This window comes from Anas platyrhynchos, chromosome 4 (genome assembly GCF_047663525.1).
Source record: "Anas platyrhynchos isolate ZD024472 breed Pekin duck chromosome 4, IASCAAS_PekinDuck_T2T, whole genome shotgun sequence".
Lineage (NCBI taxonomy): Eukaryota > Metazoa > Chordata > Aves > Anseriformes > Anatidae > Anas > Anas platyrhynchos.
Genome location: NC_092590.1, coordinates 36,370,636 through 36,396,066, shown reverse-complemented (window position 1 = coordinate 36,396,066; position 25,431 = coordinate 36,370,636). Strand labels below are relative to the sequence as shown.

General features: G+C 35.5%; 1 protein-coding gene across 4 annotated transcripts in view; it reads right to left on the bottom strand.

Moving 5' to 3' along the window:
- LRBA (LPS responsive beige-like anchor protein) overlaps window positions 1-25,431 on the bottom strand; it is a 391,064-nt gene that overhangs the window by 39,704 nt on the left and 325,929 nt on the right. For 3 of the 4 annotated variants that reach the window (XM_072037390.1, XM_072037391.1, XM_027456668.3), the window contains 3 exons: window positions 19,384-19,551; window positions 4,330-4,419; window positions 745-937 (listed from right to left, as the gene is read on the bottom strand). In XM_072037390.1, coding sequence (XP_071893491.1) covers window positions 745-937; window positions 4,330-4,419; window positions 19,384-19,551 — 451 coding nt within the window. The remainder of the gene's footprint in view (window positions 1-744; window positions 938-4,329; window positions 4,420-19,383; window positions 19,552-25,431) is intronic. The other variant, XM_072037392.1, reaches the window with a different exon arrangement.

Genomic DNA, 25,431 nt, shown 5'->3' with positions numbered 1-25,431 from the left:
AGAACACAAATAAAACTATCTTTCAGGGCTTGGGCCTGAACCTGTCATAGCTAGAGAAAAGAGGATGAGTCCCTTTAGAATTGAAAATAGAATGGCTATATTCTCAAGTCCAACACATTTTTTAAAGTATAATGAATTTGATTGATTGCTATGCTAATGGATATCTTGTTTTCCTTTCATATTGACAAATACATAAGCACCTAATAACTTTAGGATGTTTCAGTCACAGAAGAAACTGACTTCCCACATATTTTTATCTTGTAATTCTCATTGAGTGGCTTTAACAGTAGAATATGGTGTTCATAATAAACAAGAAAAAGATAGCAGAAAAGACTTCAGCCAAATTCTGCATGCTTTAGAAATTCTCTTCGATGTGATGTGGTGCAGGTTTCCATCATCTGTTTGAAGAGTAAATTGAAGAGGAATAGTGTGACTGTTTATTATGATCAAGCAGTGATATATTGTTTTTGTCTTCCTGCTTATTTCTTGATGACATGGAGGGATTTTTTTGAAACAGTTTGTTGTTACACTCCTTTTGTGTGCCACATATCTCACAATTCAATAGTTCAGATTACCTTTTTAAGGAGAAACTAAGTCCATATGTGAAGAGCATGCCACATCAGTGAACAGGGCTTGCACTTCACACTTTAAATTTAAAACAGTTTGGCAGCAAATTTTGAAGGGACAATAGATGTACTGCTTGATTGCAGTGGTTTCTTATGCTACTTATTTTAATTTACTTACCGGGAAGATTATGCCACTTGTTTACAGCAAATAGCCTATTTGCAGTAACTGTGATCACAGCAGGGTTGGTCAGACCTGGCTGGGTGTTGGCTGCTACATGAGTGACAGGGGAGTTGGATGGGAACTTTAGAACCATGATAACATCCTGTTGAGCTTGGTCTGTGAACATCAATGGACTCTGCAGGAGGAGATACTGTTGAGTGCACACAACAAGAACCCAGATACATGGGAAAAGAAAACACAGGGAGGAGAAGAGAAGACAGGACAAGAGAATGAAGACTGCATTAAAACCCACAAGATCCAAAAGCAGCTGCAGTGAAAAGCAAATGCAGTAATAGTGAAGAGGCTTGTGGAAATAACCATTTTAGGTAGAAATTCTCCATGTACACAATTAAGTTGAGTGCCTTGCTGAATAGGGATGTCTAAATACAGGCTTTGCTCCAGATCACTGAAGATTACACCAAAAGTTTCCAATCACCTAACTCTGCCAAAAGAATTCTCCTTCATATATATCTACAGAGATAGCACGTCAAGGAAAGCAGTGCCAAACTAGGAGGGAACAACAACAACAAAAAAAGAGTAAGCAAAAGAAATTCCTGCTCCCAGAGACTGTCTCAAGTTGCATTACATTGGCAGACTACAATTCTTTACAAGCCAGATGAGAACATAAAAGCACATTAAAATAAACAGATACACACATAGACTAGATATATGTTCTGTATATATTTCTGGTGTACAAAAATAAGATTTATGAATGCAAAGCAGAAGACTTCACTGCAAATGTGTTTCAAAGGACAAACATAATTAAATGCAGTTGTAAAGAATATAAAGTGGACGTGATTACAGACTATCCTGTGTTGTTTCTAGAAATGCTAACGGGAAGGAATGAATCCAGACTCTCATTTTCACCATGATATTTTTAGGGTTAAGGTTTTTTCATTTGATAAGTTGAGAAGATTAATAACCTTTTTTAACTAAGATCTCTAACAACAGTGTGAATGTCGAATCAAAATATCAGGGACCTGAGAGATGGATGTCAAGCAAAGGAGGAAAAGCAAATGCAATAATAGTGGATTTGCAATTGCGTGGTGTACCTAAAAAAGAGAACTCCACTGAGATGTAGAAATACAACCATCCTAGTGACCAGTAGCCATATTGTATTTGTGTTCTTCCTGTATTTGTATTTTTCTAGAAACTGAAATAGAACACAAATGAAGTGTTCTTGGCTATTTTCCACCTGCAATATTTCATTACATATATGTGTATGTAACTACATACATTTAATGTATACTTATACAGAACTAATAAGAAAATTAAATAGATTTGCATTTTTATTATCACTCCTTTTTAAAAAGTTATTAAGAGTACTTAGAAAAACATATTGCTCTATGAATTCCTATTTACAGTCTTTGCATAAAGGTGTAAATAAAAGCAACTAATAAGCTACCCAGACACCCTTCTGAGCAAGTGGCTAAAAGCCAATCAATATTATGAGTTAATCCTCCCTGGATGCTCATTCAATTAAAGGTGTCAGTAATGCCTCATCTGATGTGGCCTCAATTAAATCCAGCTATCTGATGGTTGAAAACACAAGGGGATACAGCAACAGCAGCAAACCCAGACAAATAGGCAGCCTTCGTGTGACTGCTAATTACTACACCTGGTGTATATTATGGCTTGTGCACTTAACACAGCACGTGGTAGCTTTCAATTCGGTTGTATTCATGCATACATGCACACACACACGAAAACAGAAAACTCAGGAAATAATGCAACTAGAAATAATTTAGAATGGTGACAGGGAAAACATCCTTACTGCATTTCAGCTCCAGGAATGCTACTTTTAAAATGCTTACTACAGTGCTATTATAAAATCATGTATTAATAACCACAAAACTAGTCAAAGCAAGTGGAGAATTAAGGTTTTTGTTTCTGTGTGTAACTCAGCCCAAAAAACTCACTGTAGTTAGAAATGGTTTACTTCACAAAATTCAATTTTTTCATTACAGACTAACTCTTGACTATTTCAGCATCATGAAAAATATTATGATCAAACCACACAGACTGCTTCCTGGCATTAGATCTATTTATCTAACAATGGGTCTGACAAAGATGTCAACAAACAGCTTCTCAAGTTCCTCTTCTTACTGAAACAAGACTCCGTAAGTTACTGCAAGTGTATGGTACACAGCATCATGACAGAGGGGGACACATCCAGCGTATAGACGTATGATGAGGATGCTTGGGCTCCCCAAGATCTCTTTTGACAGAGCTGTTCTGAAAAAGAGCTCCTTGGCTGCATACGCTGCAGGTCTGCTGGCTCTCTCCTGCCCTAGGACACCACGTGGGAGGTACACAGGGCCAGCAGATCACAAAACAGCACAATCAGCTTTGTCCATCCAGTACATGGGATCTGAGGGCAAAACCAGTCTACAGCACAGCTGTCAAAGAGTAACGTGCACATGCTGCACAAACGGTGTTGGGGGGGACAGTCAGCTGAGCAAGCTTCACGCACAACATCTTTATAAATTTGCATTTGAGAAAGGCTAGTAGCTCAATTTGACAAAGAAGTTTTCATTTCTTAGACTCTTGGATTGCAAGGTTTGTAAGCCACTTTGGACAGATTTCTGATTTTTGTGTATTTTTTCTAAAACCATTTGAATTTTTGATATGTTTTTAATCTAATAACCTCAGTCAGCCTGTGTAGGACATAGAGATCATGTTTTACAGAACATACATGAAGAAAATTCCTTTATTTCTTTATGTCTTCCTTTCTCTCCCTCTCTCTCTTTTTTTTCTTTTTTTTTTTTTTTTTTTAAATACATTTCAGGATAAAACATCCATCTTAACAATAAGGGAATGTAACCTTTTGAAAAACTTGTGAATTAGCAGACCATTTGCTCCACTTGTCACAGTATCATTTAACATACTTATTTCTGGATCTATGACAACACAAATGATATTTTAGACCCAAGGACTGCACACAACATGATATGGAAAGTAATCAGTAATAAAATAATAGTTTGTATAATAAAATTATATTAGACACAAGTAGAGGTAAAAGGGAAAGCATGCTAATGCTCACTGCCTGGATTTTATCACCCTAGCTTTACTGCAAAACACATTTAGTCACATTCTTTGCTATGTAAGTTTCAGCTCATGAATTCCTAGTAATCCTGGTTTTAGGGGAAAACCTATGCCTGGGGGAAAAGACAAGGAAGTTCCACCTCCTAAATCCATGCTTCTTGGGGAATCTGCCAAAGATTAACTAAATTGTCTCCATGATGACTGGCTCTCACCTGTACAGGTATGGTATTAACAAAATAAACTGATGAAGTGTTCTTAGATTACACTGACAAAAAAGGTCTGTACTAGAAATCAATACAATCCTTCCAGCAATAAATAAAAGAATAGTTAAGCATTGCATACATTCACAGTCCTACAGACTCGTAACTCATCTGCTCTTTTTAATAACACAAGTCCACGACCACATAAAAGAAATGCAAAGTAGCAGGTACTGTAACTGTAAAATAGCAAAGGAAGCGAGCAGAATGGCAGGTCACAAAGAGTTAATGTGGTACTTACCACCTGCATGGCAGAACTTCTTGGAGGATGTGGTTCTATGAGCAGTTGGGAAGGGGTCTGTCCAAAACTTCGTATTTGAGCTTCAACAGCCTGGAAAAGGCACAGGCAGGTTTGCATGTTAAGAGGTGCTAATTACAGGCAATAGAACCATAACTGTCACCTGAAAATGTCATTCCACACTTCTGGCTTGTTTCATGTTGAAAATCAACCCCGTGTGTTCACTGTGGGGCTAAGTGCTTGGCACTGGTACTAAGAATGAGGTAATCATTTTAGTACTGTGGATGCTATTTCCATGAGAAACTCTGCAAAACCTCATCCTGCTCAATGATATTAAACAGAAACCAGCTATTATAATCAGAAACCCTCTTTATTGGCTCCATTTTTCCTTTCTAACACTGGCTTATCCTGTTTGTATCATAACTCAGACACAAAAGTTAATTTTTTAAAAGTTTCTCTATGTATTAAGCATTCTACTTTTTTATTTAAACTGCATCGCCTAGTTTCAACAGCAAGAACTATAATGAAAGCTACTGCAAACTATGTCTTTAATTCTAATTTTTATCCCCCCAAAAATAAAATAGGATGCATTAAAACAACAGCAACACTGATACTAGATGCAACTAAAGGGGAATGTGAAGATATAATACTGCTTTTTTTTTTCACTGCATCTTCAAAAGCATGCTATATCATTTTCTTTATAGGGCACAGATAAAGAAACCATTTAATGCTTTGCCATTTATTATTTATTTTTGAATGTGTGAACTTATACCTCTTGCCTATACATGTCCAACTTGTTTTCCATGTTTCCACCTATTGGCCCACTGGTTCAAATTAAAATCATGCAGCCAAAATTCAACAAGTTATTTTTTCTCAGCCAAGCAGCTGAACTATCCACACAATCATGCTAATCCTACAGAAAATCTCAAGTAATTCATTTTAGATTAATTTCTTTCATTGTGAGCTAAACTAAGTAAAATTACCTTGCAATTGCTGTCAGCTATCAGCTCACATGTGGGCTGATACTTCAGTTTCTCTTTGTTGCACGGTGCATCAAGCCCTACATTCCCAAAAGTGTCTGGTAATGCTGAATACCTAAGGTGAGGCACTATTAGCAAGTGCTAAAAATCAGAAAACCAGGCCTTTCAGTAAAGTGCTTTAAACGAGGCACTTGAATGGTAGAACACAAAAACACTAGCTGATTTTTAGCTTTTATAGCAGGATTGTTCTTTCTCTCTGAGATTCTTCTTTTTCATGGTTTAACACTTACCTTATTCTTACAAACAATTATTTTACTTAATAATAAAGACCAGTACTAGGAAACACAGTCGTCTCCTGTTACAGGAATAACATCAAAAGTAGAATGCACCTGAGGCCTTCGTATCACCAAATTAATAATGCTCTGAGATAGGAAATGTGCCATCCAAAACAGTACATTTGGTAAGGCTTTTGGAATACCGGAACTCATCAGAATAGGACTTCAAATTATTCTATGGTCAGATTATAACACTCTTGCCCATTCTGGAAAGTACCTTAATCTTCAAAGAACTGGTGAATACATAAATTAAGCAAAAGCTCGGTGTAATCTGCCATACAAATGCTGAAATTCAAGGAGTACTTTTTGAGGAACAGCAATATCAGATTCATGAAACACTAAAGCTCAGTAAGGCCATCAGAGCCACCTTCCTAGTGACAAAACTTCCTAAATTAAAGTTCAAATCTAGGTTGTTGTGACTTGAGATATCAAGTGAATCACAATGACATAGAATTTGAGGTCCCTTTAGACATGTGGCAAGAACAAAGCAACATCTTACTGATCAGCAGCTCTACCCTCCCTGTAAAAAGCCGAAAGCATCCAGATTAAAAGATTTGCCTATGTTTACTTGCAGATTAAGTGGGTATATTTACGAGCAAATTGAAATTCTGTTTTGCAATGAAGGTGGTACCAGAAGAATATAAGATGCAAAATGCAGACAGTCCTGGATGCAAGTTATTCTGTGCATGTTAAAATCTTTAGGGCAAACCTACAGAGTGTGTTTATGTCTCCATATTTTTTCCATATTACTCAAAATGAATAAAACACTTTTTGAAGCACAACTCCCATGCATTTATTTTAGATAGAGCTGAAAATAGCATTGATAAGATGAGGAAATAATAAGCTTCAGATTGTTAACTTGCTTCTACATGGACTTACAATTGATATAGAAACTTCCATTAAAGAGAATCAGAGTTTTGTGATACTCATTGAATCTGCTGTGTCCTTTAATTTCCACTGCTACTTCTACAAACTATACTCGCTTACATAGTGCCAGTACTAAGAAAGGAAAAATTAAGCACAGGAACATATTAATGCGGAGCATCTCAAATACATTAATCATAACAAGAGCACATAGTGATGTAGAACAAAAATCAGATGTTAAACTTGCTTCAGTCAATGAAAAATCAGTGGTCAGAACACTATTTTTCAATGTCTAAACCTTGAGAAGCTCACCACCATCCATTAAAAGCTGGAAGAGACACAGTTATGATTCCACTGCTTACTCACACACTTGATGCTCATCATTATCAGATGAGCAGAACACACTGCAGCAGCAGAACAGCTATTCATCTCCCAGCCTGCCTTAGAACAGAGGATAATCCTTCCGGGATCTTAAAAGAAGTATAAAATATTCTGCTCAACCTGCAAGTAAATAGCCATTGCCTATTTTCACACAACTGGTGGTCCATCACCACAAACTGCTGACCAATGGGACAGTGTTTTTGCCAAAGCCTATCTTAGGGGACCAAAAATTCTCAGTTTTCAGTCTGTATGTAACAGTCTGTCTCCACATCCATGTTTATAATCTAACTGGAGTTTGGGATTTACAGTTTAGGCACAAACACATCTTCTAGACTCATTCACTTCCATTTGGCCCTCACATACTTAAAGGGAACACGCATTTCTAGGAATACAATGGCCCACTGAAACAGTCTTTCTCTTTCAGCCAGTGGAAATGGGAAAATTCACATTTGGATCACATCCTACCACAGGTAAAAGTTTGATAAAATATAAAAACTGTGTATAGAGTACAGGCACAGATAGTGGTATCTGTATGTTCTCTTTACCATGCATCTTCAGAGATCTAACAGAAATTTGCAAAACTTGAGTAAAAATCAAGGCAACAACACCTGAACAATTGCGTCTAGACATTGCAGCTGGAGTTCAGCAGAAAAACCTCTTGCATTCCTTTTCATCACTAATAAAAATGTAAAGATTTTTTTTTCTTTAGCTTCAAGACTTCTTCATTCTGACCAAGACACTGTACTAGCTCCCCCAAATGATTAGTTCCTTGTCACAGATTGTATTCAAAGTCTATCCAGATGTCAACAGTACATGTTCTCAAATCTGATGATGTCTCAGTCAGAAGGATCGTATATAGAAGATGCAAGATGACCTCCCTCCAGCAGCAGAAACATACAGTGGTGGTGAAGCTAGAATCAATCCACATTCTCTCAATTTACATAACAAGAGAAAGAGAAATATGGGGGCATTTTAGTCACCAGATATCACGCAGACCTTTATCCAACCTGCCAAAGAAAATCAGCTAGGAGCACAGAATGCTTTCCTCAGAAAGATAAATCCCTTTTAAGATAAAGGAAAAGAATCTACTACTTACCAGAGAATATACAATAAAATGATCATGGGTCAAGAAGCCATCAACTTACTTTCTAAGAAATTATAGCCCAGCTTCTAACTTCATTTTCTTGAAAGAGGCATTAATAGCATTAGTCAGCATTACTAAGAGACGGCCAGCTTCTTCTAATGGCAGAGGAAGGGTATGTATTCTGACACTGCTGAATCTCTTGGAAGCATACAACTGTTTTGATTACTATAGGCACAAATATTTGGGAAATTTCTATTTTCTATTGGAGGCACTGTATAACTGGAAAGGAATAAGCTTTGTTGAAAGATACCTTTACTTCTACAAACTCTTATCTCTGAAAGCATGCTGCATACCACAAAGTAAAAGATAATATCATTCAACATTTTGTTTCACTGCTTCTCAAATATCTCAGTAAAATAGCTTTCTTCCTGTTAATCCTCTACAAAAACAAAACTTTGGTAAGGCCAGAATTGTTCCAGATGCTACAACAAGAAGTAATAAAATGAAACAAGCTAACTAACTCTTTACTATAATACACACAGTTACCATCTCAAGCCATGTATGAATATGACAAACATCATATTTCAAATGTTAATTAATTTGTAAGCAAAGTCATAAGCAAATTTCACAAGTTAAAATTTATCTGATTACCACAATACAGTGTTCCTACAAAAATCTCCTGGATTATCTCCTCTTTTCTTGGGGGTTTAGAAGAGGAGAGAGGGGAACAAGGAAGCAAATTAAAAGAAAAGGAGCGAAAAAATAAAACTTGCTGTAGCTATAGTACAGCTTTTGGCTACTGCTTAACACAGATCTTTTCAGTCTCTGAACCTACCCTCTAATCTAACTGTGAAGCAAGTTAATTCAACAGTATGCAGTACCCACCAAATACGGCTGTAAATTTTTTGGGAAGGAGGGTGATGGGGAGGTTGAACATATGGATGCAGTTAAGGTAAAAACAGATGTTTGTTACTTTTCTTTGCAGCAACACTCAGAAACTAAGTCAAAATTGCTTTTTTTTCATGTTTATGTCTGAAAGAACTATAAAATTAAATATGAGGGAGGGAGGGTGGAGGGGGAACTGCAGTGAGTGTCACAGAGAAAGAATGAAACGGTCTCTAGTTTTGAACTCAAATACTGAAATGAAGGCCTGTATAGTTAAAAAGCAAGACATACACCATTTAACTCTAGATTTAAAGACCCTTAACAGAGACCTAACTCAGAGTGGCTTTCATCATGCATGCTCAGACACAAAGCACCAAACTGTCTAAAGAGTCTAAGAGCACACCATACCCATGTTAAACTGCACCCTATAGCTTGAATGTCCAATTACAGGTTACACACTTATCGTTACAAAGAGGCTACTTTCTGTCAATGTGTCTTTACATATCTGTATGTGAGTATTTCCAGTTACTTCTCAATTATCAGTAGGATTTAAATGCCAAACATTTGAAAGCTCAGGTGAAAAAACTTCATGCACTGCAACATATATTCTTTCAGAATGTGTGTTAGGAACAGGAAAGGTTTGGGGTTCATCCTCCTTCCTTATACCCATTATTTACGTCCAGAAAAAAACAGCCCTCACAAAAATAATTACTTTGGCTCTCTGCCGCTCCTACCTCACTTTTCAATATTCAAAAAGGTTTACACACATGTTCCTCAGTGATTTCTATTGGCTTGAGTGATACGCAATTATGATTACTTGTCTTCCCTCTCCTTCCACCCAGATGTTGCTTTGCAGCACCAGAGAACACAGACCATTTGACAGGTTTCCCTTCAGACAGCGAAGCGGAATGGCTTAGCAGCTAACCGACTAGCTCCCTTCCCCGTGGGATGGTGATTAAAATCAAGCTCTGATAACAAGTGATCAGAAAGCCTCTTCTGACCCGATAGTCACTTACGCTTCCATGGTACGGTTCTTAGCTCAATTCCTCACGGACTGCAGTCCTGATAACACTAGCCAGAGAACAAGCATGATTCATACCAATTAGATAAAATTGCTGAAAACAGGCTGAAGATTACAGAAGAGAAGCCTGTCGTAGTACCCTCTCCCCTTGTTTCATAACAATCCCCTTTAGATCAAGATTGTGAAAAATGGGCAAAATGCTTTTCTGAAACTGGCAATGTATACACTTGCTGACTGTACACCTGCCCTGGGGATATTACACTACACTTGACCCAGGGAAAAAATAAAGCACTCAAATGTTCATATAGGAAATTCACACACTGACATCAACTGTTCTCAAAATACAAGAGGCCTAATTTCTTCATGCGAAAACAGAAATTCCTTCTTTTGTTTTGACCTCACAAATCACACCCTTTTCATCAAATCATTCAAATTATTTATTTTATCAATTGAACTATTCACCTTAATGTACTGTTTTAAAGAAAATTGCCTCTCCTAGATTTGTGACATAACAAATGGCAGGGGAGGAAGGGAACGAGGAGGGAAGAACGGATAAAGAAAAGAAAGATCAAGTGTTACATACTGTTCCGCAAGTATCATTAAGCACACCTACAAAACGTTTGTGATAACGGAGTGTAAATGATTTCTCTTGTAGCACACTATTGCTGTTACTACTTCAGCTCAAGTAGCGTGGGTCATGGCTCCAGAGCTGAAGCAAATACTACCGACAGCTGTGTAACAAAACCGAACAGGGCACATCACACAATAAAATGATATTAAAATGAAGAAATGAAAGCCATCAAATATAAATGAAGCATACATTTATTTTTTTTCCATCCTTGTAGCTTCTTTGTGAGAATCACATCTTTTGTATTTTTTTTTTAAAGTTTGTTCTGTGTCTCTGTTCAAAATACTGTTTTTGCCTGGAATTTAGGTTACTAGTCCAACCACTTGCTGGTTTTTAAATCCAAACTACCACAGACACCTGGAGGTTGGGCTTTTTTTGGATTTTGTTTTTGTTATGCTTTTTGTCTTAAAGCTATTTGAGATTCAATATATGAGTATTTTCTCCTGCTTGCATCATGAAGAAGTACAGAGGGGAGCACAGAGTAGGATACCTTCCACCACGGCTTTAAAAACAAAAACACTAACCCAGCTCTTAAACTGCATCAGGAAATTTTCTCTGAGAATCAAGAAAATTAAGTCTTTTTGTCCTGACAAACCATCATGACAATTATATGGCAGTCATTAAAGTAAAACAGGAAGTAATCACAGTTTGTGAAAATATAAATAGATTCCCCCTTGGGGCCACATAAGTTGCTCCAATCTGAATATATACATTCCAGGCATATTAAACAGAGGTCTAGCACGGCCTCACTGAAATCTCCAGTTCATGCAGCTGTCCGTCTACAACAGCGTAATCCCAGCTGCCAATCTGAAAGAAACCAGTTAGACAGAGCAGACACAACCAACAGAAACAAATGTCACTCAATAATGTTCAGAGGCACTGGGTTCATGGATAATTTCAAACAGTATCTCTGTCTGGAGCACTGATGTGCTCACTCAAAACACCTAAATCTTTGGCTACTGGAAAGAGGCAGATAAAAAAACTAGAACTAGAAAAACAGGTCTGGAAGTACTTCAAAGAGACTGACAAAGTAAAAAGGGGAAAGAGTCTAAAAAGAAAGTTGAGACAAATTTAAAAACCTGCAAATAATGCTGGATTCGGTACAAGCAAAATCCTACGCAGCTCGGAGGCTAATTTTTAAAAGTCTAAGTGTCTCCATTTTATGTGACCACCAAAACCAAAATTGCCTCATTTCTCTATTCACTACAGCACTGAAGTTTTCAAGAGAATAACTCATTGCTTTCATTTAAAATCAGTAATTATTACATAGAAAGCAGTGGCATTGCAATATGCGTTACCTGGAGACTTCACCATTTTTGGCATTGTTCATTCACCCCTTTAAAAAGCAAAGAATAATCTTTAAAACTTGCTTCCTACATACAGTCTAGTTAGTTACTTAGCTGACTCCAAATTTTCTGATATAAAACCTTTTCCTTTGGAAGAAAGAAGTTTGTTCCACTCTGATAGCATTCCATGGAGTTTCTCCAAATTTGATACCATTTCTATTTATTAAATAAAACATTCTGATATGAGGGAGGTTAATACATCCAGCATCCAGTGATCATAAAAACCCTTTGCATGATCACCTGTTAGAACCTGTAACAAGTGTGAACAAGAAATGAATTAACTCATTTTGCTAAGCTAAGATAATACATACATTTAAACTAAGGCATAACAAGATCAGACTATCTGTTTTCAAAGTATGGAAAAATATTATCCCAGAGTTTTCTACAGCAATTATTATTATTTATTATTTTTAATCTAATAAAATGTAATATTAAACTGAGGCTTCAGTTTTGGACACTGATTGAGGAAAAGCATCTTCAGCATGACCTCAGGTTTCTCACTCACAAAGCAGCTATTTTCAAATATAACTAATACAGTTATATTTGCAGTTATAATGCAGTTTGGTAAATAAATACATCATCTAAAGACACAGTGGGAATATTCATGAGCTAGACACACCAGACTACAGTTTGCAAATACAATGAAAGCACTCCAAACAAAATTTTTTAGTTTCCCAACTGTTGAACAAGGTGTTGATTGGACTGCTTGAGGAACCTGCAAATAATCTAAGGATGCTGGTAAAACCAAATTAATGAAATATTTGTAGACTGTTTGTCTCCATGTTTGATTCAGGCTAGATGACTTAGTCTGTGAGAACTGTAGCTATTATACACTAGCATACCTCATTCTTTCTACATAAGGAAGAAAAAAAGAAAGATTAAAAAACAATAAAAGGAAAAACTTTCCCTTCAAAAAAGTTGGTTTTGATAGTTTATGAACAATTCTTTTTTCCACTTCTTGTTTACCTTTTTGATTACTTGTTCTTAAATGTTGGCCAACAAATATGTCAACTATCTAAGGCTGACCAGCCAGGCACAAATGAAAAAGAAAAGAGCCCAGGGGGTCTCAAGGCCTCTCTGGCCCTGATAGATCCACAAGACAGGTCAAGCAAGAAGAGGTAAGGGAACTGACTGCTCTGAACATTTCTATCCTTTGAATTACAATCGGACTGAGAAAAAAAGCACTCAGAGCCAAAGAACTTACTTGCACGAGTTACCTCTTTCCATAAACCTTTACTATTTTTAGTAAGCACAGTTGTTTGATTCTTATTTTGTTATTCGGGCATCTCAGTCCTACTTTAGATAACTCTAAAATATCAAACTTTTTCCTCTTGGATACAAAAGTAGAAGCATCAAATAAAAATAGGATCTATTCTGTAATGAAGAGAACATTCAGGTCAACTATTTTTCTGGATTGAAACCTAGCTGAATACTTCTATGTCTGTTTCTAAGCAATGTACTTAATACATAAGTTAAGACAAAGGGCAATAAAACCCCATTTGTCATGTCAAACTCTGGGCTAAATAGAATCAAAGAAATGCCGCACCTCCCAGATATCACAGCGAACACTTGATTATATTCAGGTTGCCTGTTTACTCAAACACCACAGATAAGTCACAGTGAGAGCTGAGATGGGAGAATTCATAGGTAAATAATATGGACCAGTGTCAGTACTGGTGCTCTTGTTATTTTAATATTCCTTTTTAACAGAAGAAAATACTCATCTTTTCTTGGGAGAATCCCAACATCTCAACAAGCTGATTTCATGCAATAGAGGGAACTGCTCACGTACAATGGCAACTGAGGCTCTTATCTTCACTGTGCTATTTGTCTCCGTCTTCCATCAGATCAGCGTTTCTTTGCAGTTGACAAGTCCAACTCTCCTTAGCCATGAAATCAGTATGCTTACTTTAAATATATTCTTCTTAACTCTGGTTGCATACAATATTTTAATACCGATTTTCAATTAGAACTAGACCAAGTCTTAACATTTATTTGGCTTTTCACGCTGTTCCTGTGCTGCACAACGTCAAGCATACCATCTGTGCAACACACTTCTGGCCAGAGATGATTCAGTGATCATTTCAACAACAGTTTGAATTTTGCCTGCATAAATTCATTACTTACTGAATTCAACACATTTAAATTTACTGCTCTGTGACAGTATTTTATAATCACTTTATCCCACTTTTTAAAACTCATCACAGCCACAACAAAGACTGTTGCCCAACCTGCTAAAACCAGATTGATCATTTTCCCAACTATTTAGTAAATGTTAACTATGCTATAAATACAAATTGTGTTTATACTTTGTGAAAGATTCACTGCTGTCAGAGTTCTCCAGCTGAGTTAGAGCTGAAATATGCTATTAACTCCCACCATGAGCACAGCTAAAAGAGAGGCCAAAAATGCTTTCTCTGGGATAAGATATCAGATCTGCTACTGCTGTCATGAAACCGGGGTCATGTAAACTAAACATCCTTGTAACTTCTTTTGGAAAGCACAGAAGTCTCTCAAATTGTAAATATTTAAAAATAAAATTAGACTCATAAGAGAGAGGTCTAAGATGCATAAAACTTACCCAACGATATTAATCTGGGGTAACATTTAAAAGCTATTATCCATTAAATAATTTATGCCATATGCCTTAAAACAGAAAATAAAAATAATAATTTCCTCTCTTTGTATAATCAGAAGTGGCACATTGAAATAACATACCAAATGCTATGTCCAAACTGATTCTTCACAATTTCTGAATCTCCTCAGTTCATATGGAAATAAAATATCAATGGTAGAAAGAAAGGTGTCGATAGAATAGAGAAAGCTGTGCTTCCTAATGTTAAACAGACTACCTTCCTATAACAAAATGGTACCTTCTTTCTAAAGGAAGAAGTATAAAACAACTGAATCATCTAAGGCTAAGTGCAAATCACTTTGTAATGAAAGTACGTGGGATAGTAAATGGATGGGTCTTACTCTCATGTTTTTCAAACTATTATTGCTAATTCTAAAATCATCAGTCTTTCTTAATTACTGCCTACAATTATCATGCCATACGATATTTTAAAAATTATTCAGAGAATACAGTTAGGTGCTTTTTGATAAGTATGGTACATAATTTTGTATACCTCCTGAAGCTGAGGGGCTCCTGTAGTAAATCAATATATTCTCCAAGTAATTTTTAGCCTTCTGGCTATAATCTCTTTTCTTTAAGCTTATCTAGTGTTTATGCTAGCCACAGAGGGGTATGACTGGAGAAATGGACTTTTAATTATAAACTCCAAGTGGAGCCCAAATTCATGATGGTCCTCCCTTACTCTATGCTAGAGACAATAGAAATTTTTATTCTTCTGATGAAGAAAGTAATAAAATATAAATTACTCCAATATACAAATTATTTTCTACAGATTGTGCTTCACTCCTTCATCAGTTGCTTGTCTGAATGGAATAGAACTAATTCTATCTTTAAAAAAAAAAAAAAGGGCAAAAAAAACTTGGACAGCTGTTTCAAAAAGAGAACAGAATTTGTGATAAGAAGGTGATGCGAATTCTCTCCAGAACTGCTGGATGACATTTATCTGTAGTACTGTGACTTCTTGCCTCTTCCATGCAGGAACAAAAAAACCCTTCACAGCAAATCTTATGATTGTAAGTTCAGATCAAAATAGTTTTTTCAAGACAGAGTCAACAGAAGGTAGTAATATAGCATACTTCTGCTGGCATATACCGTATTTTCCACAGGAAAGAGATGTGATATTTACTGCTTGTCAACTAACAGCAACATCCCTTTGCAGTTGGAACCTCGTTCAGCGAGATACACAAATACAAAGATCAGAGTTGATGACAACACTGTTAAAATGGCTTGAGGAAAAAAAGAAGTGGATGAAGGAATGGTCTCTGCAGGGATGACTTGTGCACAGTTATGCCAGCAGATGTACTGGATCCCTTGCCTTGCTTCTCCAGTTGTTCCCTTCCCCCACTGGCTCCAGCTCAAACCCTCCTCTCTTGATCTGTTCCCCCCCCCTCCTGAGATTTGCCTTTGAATTATGCAAGCTTTGCACTCCCCAGGGTTTATCTGCCAAAAGGTAGCATGTGGCCCATGGTTTGCATTTTAGTTTAAAATTTTCGATTATAGCAGTCAGATCCTTTCAAAATACTTTACATCCTTTATTCCCATAGGCAGAAAGAATGGCAGGAAAAAATTGTTCACAGCAGTATGAGAGGATGTAAAAGTTCTACATTTTCAGTTAAAAAAAAAAAAAGAAAAAAGAAAGAAAGTTGGAATATGGTTTTAATCAAGTAGTTTTCCTTCCTAGACGAGTGCTTCCTTCTTGTAATATATATAACCTGACTGCCTATAAAAATAAAGGTGCCAGTTGGAGCCATTTAGGAGACCTAAGGAAATTCTGCATTAACCTGAACTCCTCCACTCCTCAGTTCCTTCCACTATTATTCTGTGTGTGGCCTCTCCTGATGAGTTAGGTCACCGATATCCACACACATATCCGTGAAGATACTTCAGAAACATCACGGGCTTCTCATTACTGATGTGGTCCAGGCTTGGCAGCGTATATACTCAGAGACTGTCTTAGTGGAGAAATAGCCATGGTTTGAACACATACTATTATTTCCATATGATACCTAAGCCTGGGTAACTTGCAATATAGAAGTTTATCCTTTTTTCAGATTTGCAAAGAAAAACATATATTCCACTACAATTTTCAGGATTTAAAGCCCCAAACCTTGAACTTTATCGCAAGGAGAAAGCTTAAAGCATCCTTTCCAAAACCCAGAAATCTAGAATAAGATTTCTGCTTTAATACTTGCTTAATAAACAGACAGTAAATCTGTGGTGTCATGCCTGCCTAAAAATACTATTAATTGTCCAGATCAGAAACTCATTTGGCCTCTAACCGGGAATTTGGTGGAGAAAAGAAGAAATATTTTCTGGCAAGCTGACTGAAGGAGAAAAATAAATGCTGATTGAAGCTGCTCGGCAGTACAGAATGTTAGCGTAGGTCCTCAGGGAGATGGATTAGTAAGCAGGAAGAAGGTGAGGCTGTCAAAGGTGCATGATAAATTCATTTAGCACATAGATATAGAATGATTATGCACATAGATATACACACAAGCAGATTTTTTATTACTTTCATCTTTACTCACAAGTAAAAACAGAATAACTCACCATTGGTGATGACACTCATTAAATCTCTTTGCATGGTTATCAATATCATACCAGAGCTGATCATACGTACCATTTCAAATTACATATACATGTGTATACAATACAAAAATATGCTATTAAAAATAAATGTACATAGGAAAGGATGCTTTACTAAACAGGAATCTTTCTACTGTTGGACTATCCTTAGAGCTGCTTAAAAATAAGGCTGAAAAATGCTAAATAAAGATATTCTATTGGACCAATCTTCAAATAACTCAGAATAAAAGTACTACAGATAACATTCATTCTGCTGTCTGCATTTATCAGTACGTATTTTTTACACCATCAGTAGTGTTTCAAAATTCTACGTCTGCTAAGCTACTCCGTTATTATGAACTCAACATCAGTGATTTCTCCCTCTCCTGTTTGCATTTTAATACACTACTCAGTTCAGCCAGTACAGAACAAATCAGAAATAAGAAACGTAGAAGTGACATACAATAAAAAACCCATACTCAAAAGATTTTGTAACAAAATATATTAATATATTTATAGAGGTACAAAATGCCTCTCTAGCTGAGACAATCCACACTTCCAGACAGATTTGTAACTACTTTGTTGGTCTTAAATTAGTGTGTTGTTTTTTTTTTTTCAGGCTATGACACAAGGAAAAGAGATCACAGTTACACTGATAATAGAGCTGCTCTAGAAAAATTCAAAACTACGTAAAATGTATGTCTGGAAAGCTGCTCTTTTGTTTCTAATTTTGTTCTAATTGAAGTGTTACTTCAATTTGTAGCTTCATCATTTCACTTCTTTAAAAAATAGTAAAAAGTTACATTTATGTTATGTTGTGTGAATCATAAAAAAATAAAACCAAATAATAATATAAAATATCTGAAGACATACTCTCTAATCTATATTTCCCATAGGTGTACCAAAATTAAGAATGGAGACTGAACTAATATTAATTTTTACACAGTCTATTTTTTTTGAGCTCACACTTAAACCTACCACTTCAAGAGTCCAGTAAATACTATTACAATGTAAGAGTATTTCCTTATCAGTGTACAAGGAAACAGTGATAAACGTTATCAATAATATGAAACAAATGACAGGGTGAACAGTATCAACTAGTATCTGTGGGTCAATAACTGTTTCAAACCTGGTTAATACAATTTTCCTTAAAAGCCAAGCATTCCAATATATTTTTTCTTAGCTCATTGGAATGCAACGATGTGCAATGTCTGTGTTTTAGCTCCAAGTGGGCCAAGATGAAGTCTGCAGACTGATTGCAGCCCAAATAACACTGACAACCAGCCATAACTTCTGCTAGTAACGCCAGTCCTCACATACCTCTACATGCCCTGCATACCCCCAAGCCTTTCCATTGGCCCGCTTTCCTGCCAGCCACAACCCACACTGTTGCTATGACATGACTTTCTCTACAGAGGGCGTCAAGGTTTCCCAACAGTCAGATGGCTGGTATGTACATTAAAAATAGTATTATTGAAAAGAATAATCACTTAATTCTCGCACATTCTTTCAACAAACAATAAATGACAAGAAACTTACCCTAGGATTAGTCTACAATTCTACAATGAACTTCAAGCCTAACATTTTTTGTTCCAGTCTACTGACTGAACAGAGGAAGTAAAACCTCTCAAAAATAGCTTTTAATCACCCTCCCCACACCCTCTTTTTTTTTTTTTTCCTTTTGGAAAACAGCTATTTAGGTGGAGGAGGGAGTTGTTTTCAAGCCCACAGTAACATTAAGATATTTTGTCAAATATATTTTTCTCAATGGTGATGAGCCTGAGTAAAAGACGCAATCTTTCCACAGTTCAAATATTTACTTTGGCTTATCAAAAATACAGGACAAGTTAGTATTAATCTGATAGCAAGCTAAATAAAAATAATGGAAGCAACAAACTATAGAATGCTTGAAATGTATTCCATATGCAGGATTGCATTAAAAGACAATTGTTAAAACTGTGGAATTTAATTCAAAAGTGCAAACCAAATCAAGATTGCCCACAGTCTTCTTTCATTAAGATCCTGCATTAGTGGGAAGAATGACTGCCCTCAGAGCAAATAAAGCAGTCCTTGAACATTTTTTATTCTCATACTGGTGTGGCTGAATCTAGGTGCACAAAATTTAAGAACAACTTGCATGCTTGTTCTAATTTTGCATGCTGTGATGACTGGTTAAGGCACCTTGCATTTGTCTGGCCTGTAGCCAAACCACAAGAGAAAGCAAAGATTTGAGCATTCACTGGTAGACCTAAACAATGTGGTGTCTTTGCACTTTCAGCAGTACCAAAGGTTAACACAGATTTTGCATTTCTACATTTGAAGTACAAACTTACCTCTCTCAATACAGGATCTGTTATTGAACTTAAATTAACAGCTCCTTCGTAAGTCAAATAGTAGAATACATTCAGGGACCTAGCAGCCTCTGGCCCTTGCTGTTTGTAGCCAAAAATCAGATCAATCCACTGATGAAGCTGGCAGGAAACAAACTCACTTTCTAACGCCTGTAAAAAAACACACACAAAGTATATAAAGTTGAGTTTGGCAGACGGTCATCATTTCTTAGTAGTAGAAGCGTATTTTCAATAGCATACAAAATTATCTTAACAAGTCTCTGTACAAAATTGATAACAATAGTTTAAAATTATATTATAAAAAAAAAGGCTCCGCAACAGATGACGGGGTCTCCTGACTAACCCTCTTGTACTTCCCGCTCACTGTAAGATCTTGTTGTTTACACTATCATAGTGGGAATAAGAGCAAAGCAGTAAGTGGAAAGCATTTGTGCATTACAGGCAGACAGGCTATGTTCTCATGAACTCTCAAGATACAGTTGTGTTTTTCTATGTGTGATCTTCACAATGAATAATAACAGCATATTAATCTGATTGTGACATACGGACAGAAGACTGACAGAATCTGGGGAAACTGAACTAACTAGGAGTGTTAGGGTACAAAATATTTACATGCTGAAATATCAGCCTGCTAATACTTTTATGCATTTCTTGTATATGTCTTTTAGACAAGCCTTTACAGAAATAGTATTAGGATGCTGAATGATAAAGCCACTTTCCTGAAGATGTTATCCAGTTACAATCCAATCCCCAAAACAAAAGCATCTAAACAGTAATGATCTCTCCATAATGGTACTAGAAATAGTACAAAAATATTAAAAGATAACTTAAAAATCATTGTAATCTAAAGAGTTAATTCACCTAGGTTAAATAGCTAGCAGGATTTGTTTCCACTATTTCACACAGAGGATTCAATATATTTTTTAATTTAATGAGTAGATGAAACAGTGCAACAGAGTCTGATAATCTCTTCATCTAAAGAAACTAATAGCATTTTCCTTGTAAAGGAAATTCCTAATTTTGAGTAGAGGAAGTTAAAATTAATCTGAAAACCAAGGAAATCATTCTGCAAGTTGCACACAAAAATGATGGGTTTGTTTCATTAACTGATGCCTGAAAACAACATTTAAATTGACACATAAAAACAGCAATTGTCTTAATTTGTGTGGTGCACACCACACAAAAGCCCTAAATATGTTCAAATTAGAGCAAGCTGCTTGATTGTCACTGCAGCCTCGTGTCATATTAATGCATGACAAACATTAAACCATACACTTAAATGGCAATTTATATCATTTAAATGTTTACTGCCACGCCAGATCATCACTCATTTAAATGTGACTTTCTGACAGCTAATTTCAGTTAATTTTCCTCGATTCACTTAATTAGAACTTTCAATCAAGAAAAGACCTGTACATATCTCCTACTTCATATCATTCTTTTTTTCATTATTGTTTTTTATTAGGATTCCCAGCTATTGAAGTGCTGAAAGCATTCTTTAAAATGAATTACCATAAAGGATAGTAACTCTTTGGATGATCATATGGAAATACCCTATAACATATATGCTTAGACAGGATTTTTCATGCTTTTTAAAATTTATTTTTCTTTTTTGTTTGTTTTTAAATTAAAAAAATGTTTAGACACAGACACACAATTAAAACTATAAAAAACCACACACAGGCCAATTAAAAATTAATGATTTCAAAATTGTTTAATAAGATAAAACCAGTCAGGAGTCTCATGAGTGTCCATAATACTACAATGTGCAGCCATAAAATCCTACAGGGCTCAGCAAATGACAATGATAGGAATTAATTTTCTTGCTACCCTGCTAAAATTTTTTAACCCTAGAACATACTTAGTGTTATCATTACAACTATTTAGTGTCAGGAAAAAATAGTTTTAAGGGCCTGTGATTTTCTTTTTTTTTTTTTTTGGTATGTATGTTTAGTATGTGCAGAGGTTGTTCCTTTTTCCTTTTCCTCAAAAGCTAGATTTGTAATGGGTTGTACTACACTCACAAAGCACCTGGACATGAATGACTAACGGAATATCATTCTGCAATCTCCACAGATTAACAGATACCTAAATCTGACTTTTCCTAAAAAAGCAGAACCAAAACACACTCTGCCTTTTCCTGGAATGGTTGGTTGCCATCTGGAAAGTACTTCTCTTTTTCAAGTTTAAAATTAATTTACACTAGTAATTTAAACAGATTCAAAACTAGACCATTCTCTTTTATTTCTCTTTTCCATATTAGGCCATTTTAGACCATCTTCTTCATTTGCCAAATCACAGCAACAAGGGCTAAACAAAAAATGACTACAGTCAACATCAATACCCAGGGCCCTGAAGGACAGACCAAATATAGCACACAAATTCAGACGATAAATAAGCTTGCCTGTCATTTCAGATACACAGTTAAGCTGTTGGTCACAGGGAGGTGCTTATTCTATGATCCCACTGATGGAGGAACAATAGTTAGCAGACTGTACACTGATTAAAGCAGATTTTCAAGGAAAACAACACAAGGTACCAGAGTGTGACTATTATAAGCACAGTGGTATATACTATTTAAGAGGGGCACTGCTTAAAAAAAGATAAATAAATAAATTGAAAAATTAAGTTCCAACATGCATAAAGTGCTAAAAAGGAGTTCTTTAAAAACTTTTTACTGTTAGCATTTGCCCCTTGCAAAACTAAACCATGGGTATAGAATGCTAAGCATTTAGGATTACTTAAGCGTCTAGGACAGACAGTGCTCATTAAGGCTCTAGTTAAATATGGCATGCAGCTATGGGATCGTAGTATCCTTCCCAGGCTGCTCTTAAAGATACCCAATCAATTGCCAGTGCTCCCACTGCAGGCTGAGTACATCATTTACACCCACTGCATGCTCATGGTAAAGCACGTAAAACAAGAAAATCCTCTAAAATGTCCAGCCTACCACAGTAATATTCAGTCCTATTGAGTTATTGTAAAATAAATCAGTGCCTAATGCCCAATTGTTAAGGAGCAAATAAGACCGTGAAAAGACTGTCACGTGAAGCCCCACACAAATTGTCAATTCTGTCCACAGGGACTCGTATTAACTTTGACAAACTGTCTTGGGGTTGATATCTGTTTCTTTAATGAGATCTATTAGGCAGAGACTAAAACACTTGAGATATGCTAAAAAGTACAGTATACAGATGTCAAACACAAACACCTATTAGTAACTTTCATTTCTCCATTCCCAAGGTAGAAACGTTTCAGAAACATGAAAACATTGAAGCTTTGATCTTAATAGGAAATGTTTGTTTATTCATAAATATTTTTCAGATGTACATCTGATATCACTAAGTGTAACTAAAATTATTTCTTTGAGAACGACTCTGAAATGCATTATTTTGTCTGCATCTTTTTATCCCCTGGTTTTCTGAAAGGAATGAACAGAGAATAATCTCAAGCTGAAAACTATCAGTGCAACATTGATACAAACAATCTAGCAAAACACAGACAGAGAGATGGAATTACAAAACTAGCGCATTAGAAAAGATTCCCCCACCTTAATAAATAAATAAATAAATAAATAAATAAATAAATAATAAAAAAAATGAATAGTAAATAGAAATACTCTGACCATTTATTATGATATATTTTCCCAAACAATGTTATACCTTTGGAAACAAGATTTGTACCTGTAAAATAACTGCCATGGGCCTTTGCCCTCTACTTTCTTTTCTCTTATATTTCTGTATACCTAATAAGGACATACAGCATATGAAATTATGTCTGTTAAAAATGAATACATACTTGAGATTGGGATGTTCCAGTGCTGAAATCAGATGAAAGTATTAAGTGCATTTCTTTTCACTAGGCACAGATATTTATTTATAATCAAGCTGTTCAGAAATATAAGACTACAGACTTGCTTGCTTTGTTCCTATGCTGATTAAAGTACTCATGCAACACTTATTTTGAGAGACAGCAAAGAAGTCCTACCTATAAAAAATGTGTTTTATGTAGTTAAAATTAAAGTAGAAACTTTTGATTAGACAACAAGTCTGTTTCTCAAACATGAATAACCTTTCCTATTCATTGAATTATAAAATATCCAGGAAAATACTACATTGGCTAGTAAGAAATTACAAATCTCAAGTACAAGTAATTGCCTATTATCTCAAAGAGGCTAAGTATTTTAATTTCTCTTTAAAGTAAGGAATTTCCTTTGTAATACTAAAAATACTTTCTGGAAAAAAAAAAAAAAAACACACTTTACATTTGAAAAATATTATTGTATGAACAGAAAAGCAGGAATTAGGATTTCACACATTTTTAACCCAAACATAATTTTGATGTGCAAAATACTCTTCCTGAGAAACCACAAAGCACCCACATAACAGAAGTGTGAGGTAACTACGTTAAACTTATTAAGTATGTATTCTGGCTTGGTAGTATGGCTGTGCACATACTTTTGAAAAAAAAAAAAAAAAAAAAACAAGAGAAAAAAACAAAAAAACAAACCGAACATGTTGGTTTGCACATATTGCATGTGCAGGCTTTCAGACACTAGCTGGTAATGCTGCCTTAACATTGATATATGACCTTTGTAAGTTACAATGAAGAAGGCTGTTTTTTTCAGCCTAATTAGAACTGTTTCAAATTTTCCTGCTAAATATATGATAGAAAGTCCTTTCAACTTTTTTTTTATTATTATTCTAGAATTTCTTTCCATGTCAACTTTGTTCCAATCAAAATATGTTTTGAATTAAATGATTTTGATTCAATATGTGGATCACATTTCACTTCTAAGATTTAAAGTCCAAAAAGGAAAAGTTTAGGCTGTTCAAACAAAGCAAAAGCAGCCACTTTGCGGAAAGCTATTCACATTTACCAAGACTGACAAATTGTTTGTGTGCACCATTAGGTCTAGTTTCTGGAATAGTTGCCAGATTTCCTGTCCTCCTAATAACACATTAACTCTTGAAGTGCTGGCTTTATCTTTTGAGGTTTCTCCATGACCGCTAGTGTTCAGAAGTAAGCTACTAACCACACAATAGTGTTTCACCAGAAGCACTATTAGATCACTTGGGTACACAGCCGAGGAAAAAAAAAAAAAAAAGTATAAAAATCTATTAGAAAGATACTCCAGCCTGCCTTGAAGATATCAGGAGGAGGAGGAAGAGGACAGCAGACATACTAAGGCGAAAACTCAGAGTTTTGCATGAGGTAATGCAAATTTCAAAAGGATGAAACAAACACAAAAGTTTTTACATGATCGCTGGTTTCTAACATGCTGCTACATAACTGCTCCAAGCAGATTGTTACAACTATGCTATACTACGTAGAGTTTTATTTGCTGTATTTTGCAACTTGTATTAAAAATTAAATACTTTAGACAGAGAGCACTTATTTTACATCTTAAGTTACATGAACAATCTAATTCCCTTTAATTTATGTTCCCTTTATTTTAAAATGCTGCCCAGAAGTGCACTGCCAATGAATTTTCATTAGTGTTACAACCAGCATTTTATTTTGTTTCTGTTACTGGTCACCAATACCATGATAAAATAGAAAAAAGAACTCTGGAAAACACAATCTTAATAAATAGTTTTAACTCATGTTTTACACAAGACTGATCTCAAAGAACAAAGAGTATCAAAAACCTGAGAAGGTCATACTTAAGAGACCTCTGGAAGATAAACTTCCCTTCCTGTGCTCCTTCTACTTTTCTGTATTTATCAATAAGGTACTAAGTAATGACAACAGAGAATTTTTGTGTAATAGTGTAACTGAATGAAAAAACATTTTCTGGTGAGATACATTCTGCATAAACAGCATGTAAACAATGAAAAATATTTTGCAATCTAATGACTCAAGTTCTCACTTGAATTTATGTAATTATTACCAAAACAAGAGTGAATTAGTAGAATGTTTACCTAAAAATCTTGAGTACTTCTTTTGGCAATTTCTATATTCAGTCCCCAACTGTCATTTTGTAGTTGAAAACAGACAAGTCAGACAGCTGTTATATATTTCATAAAA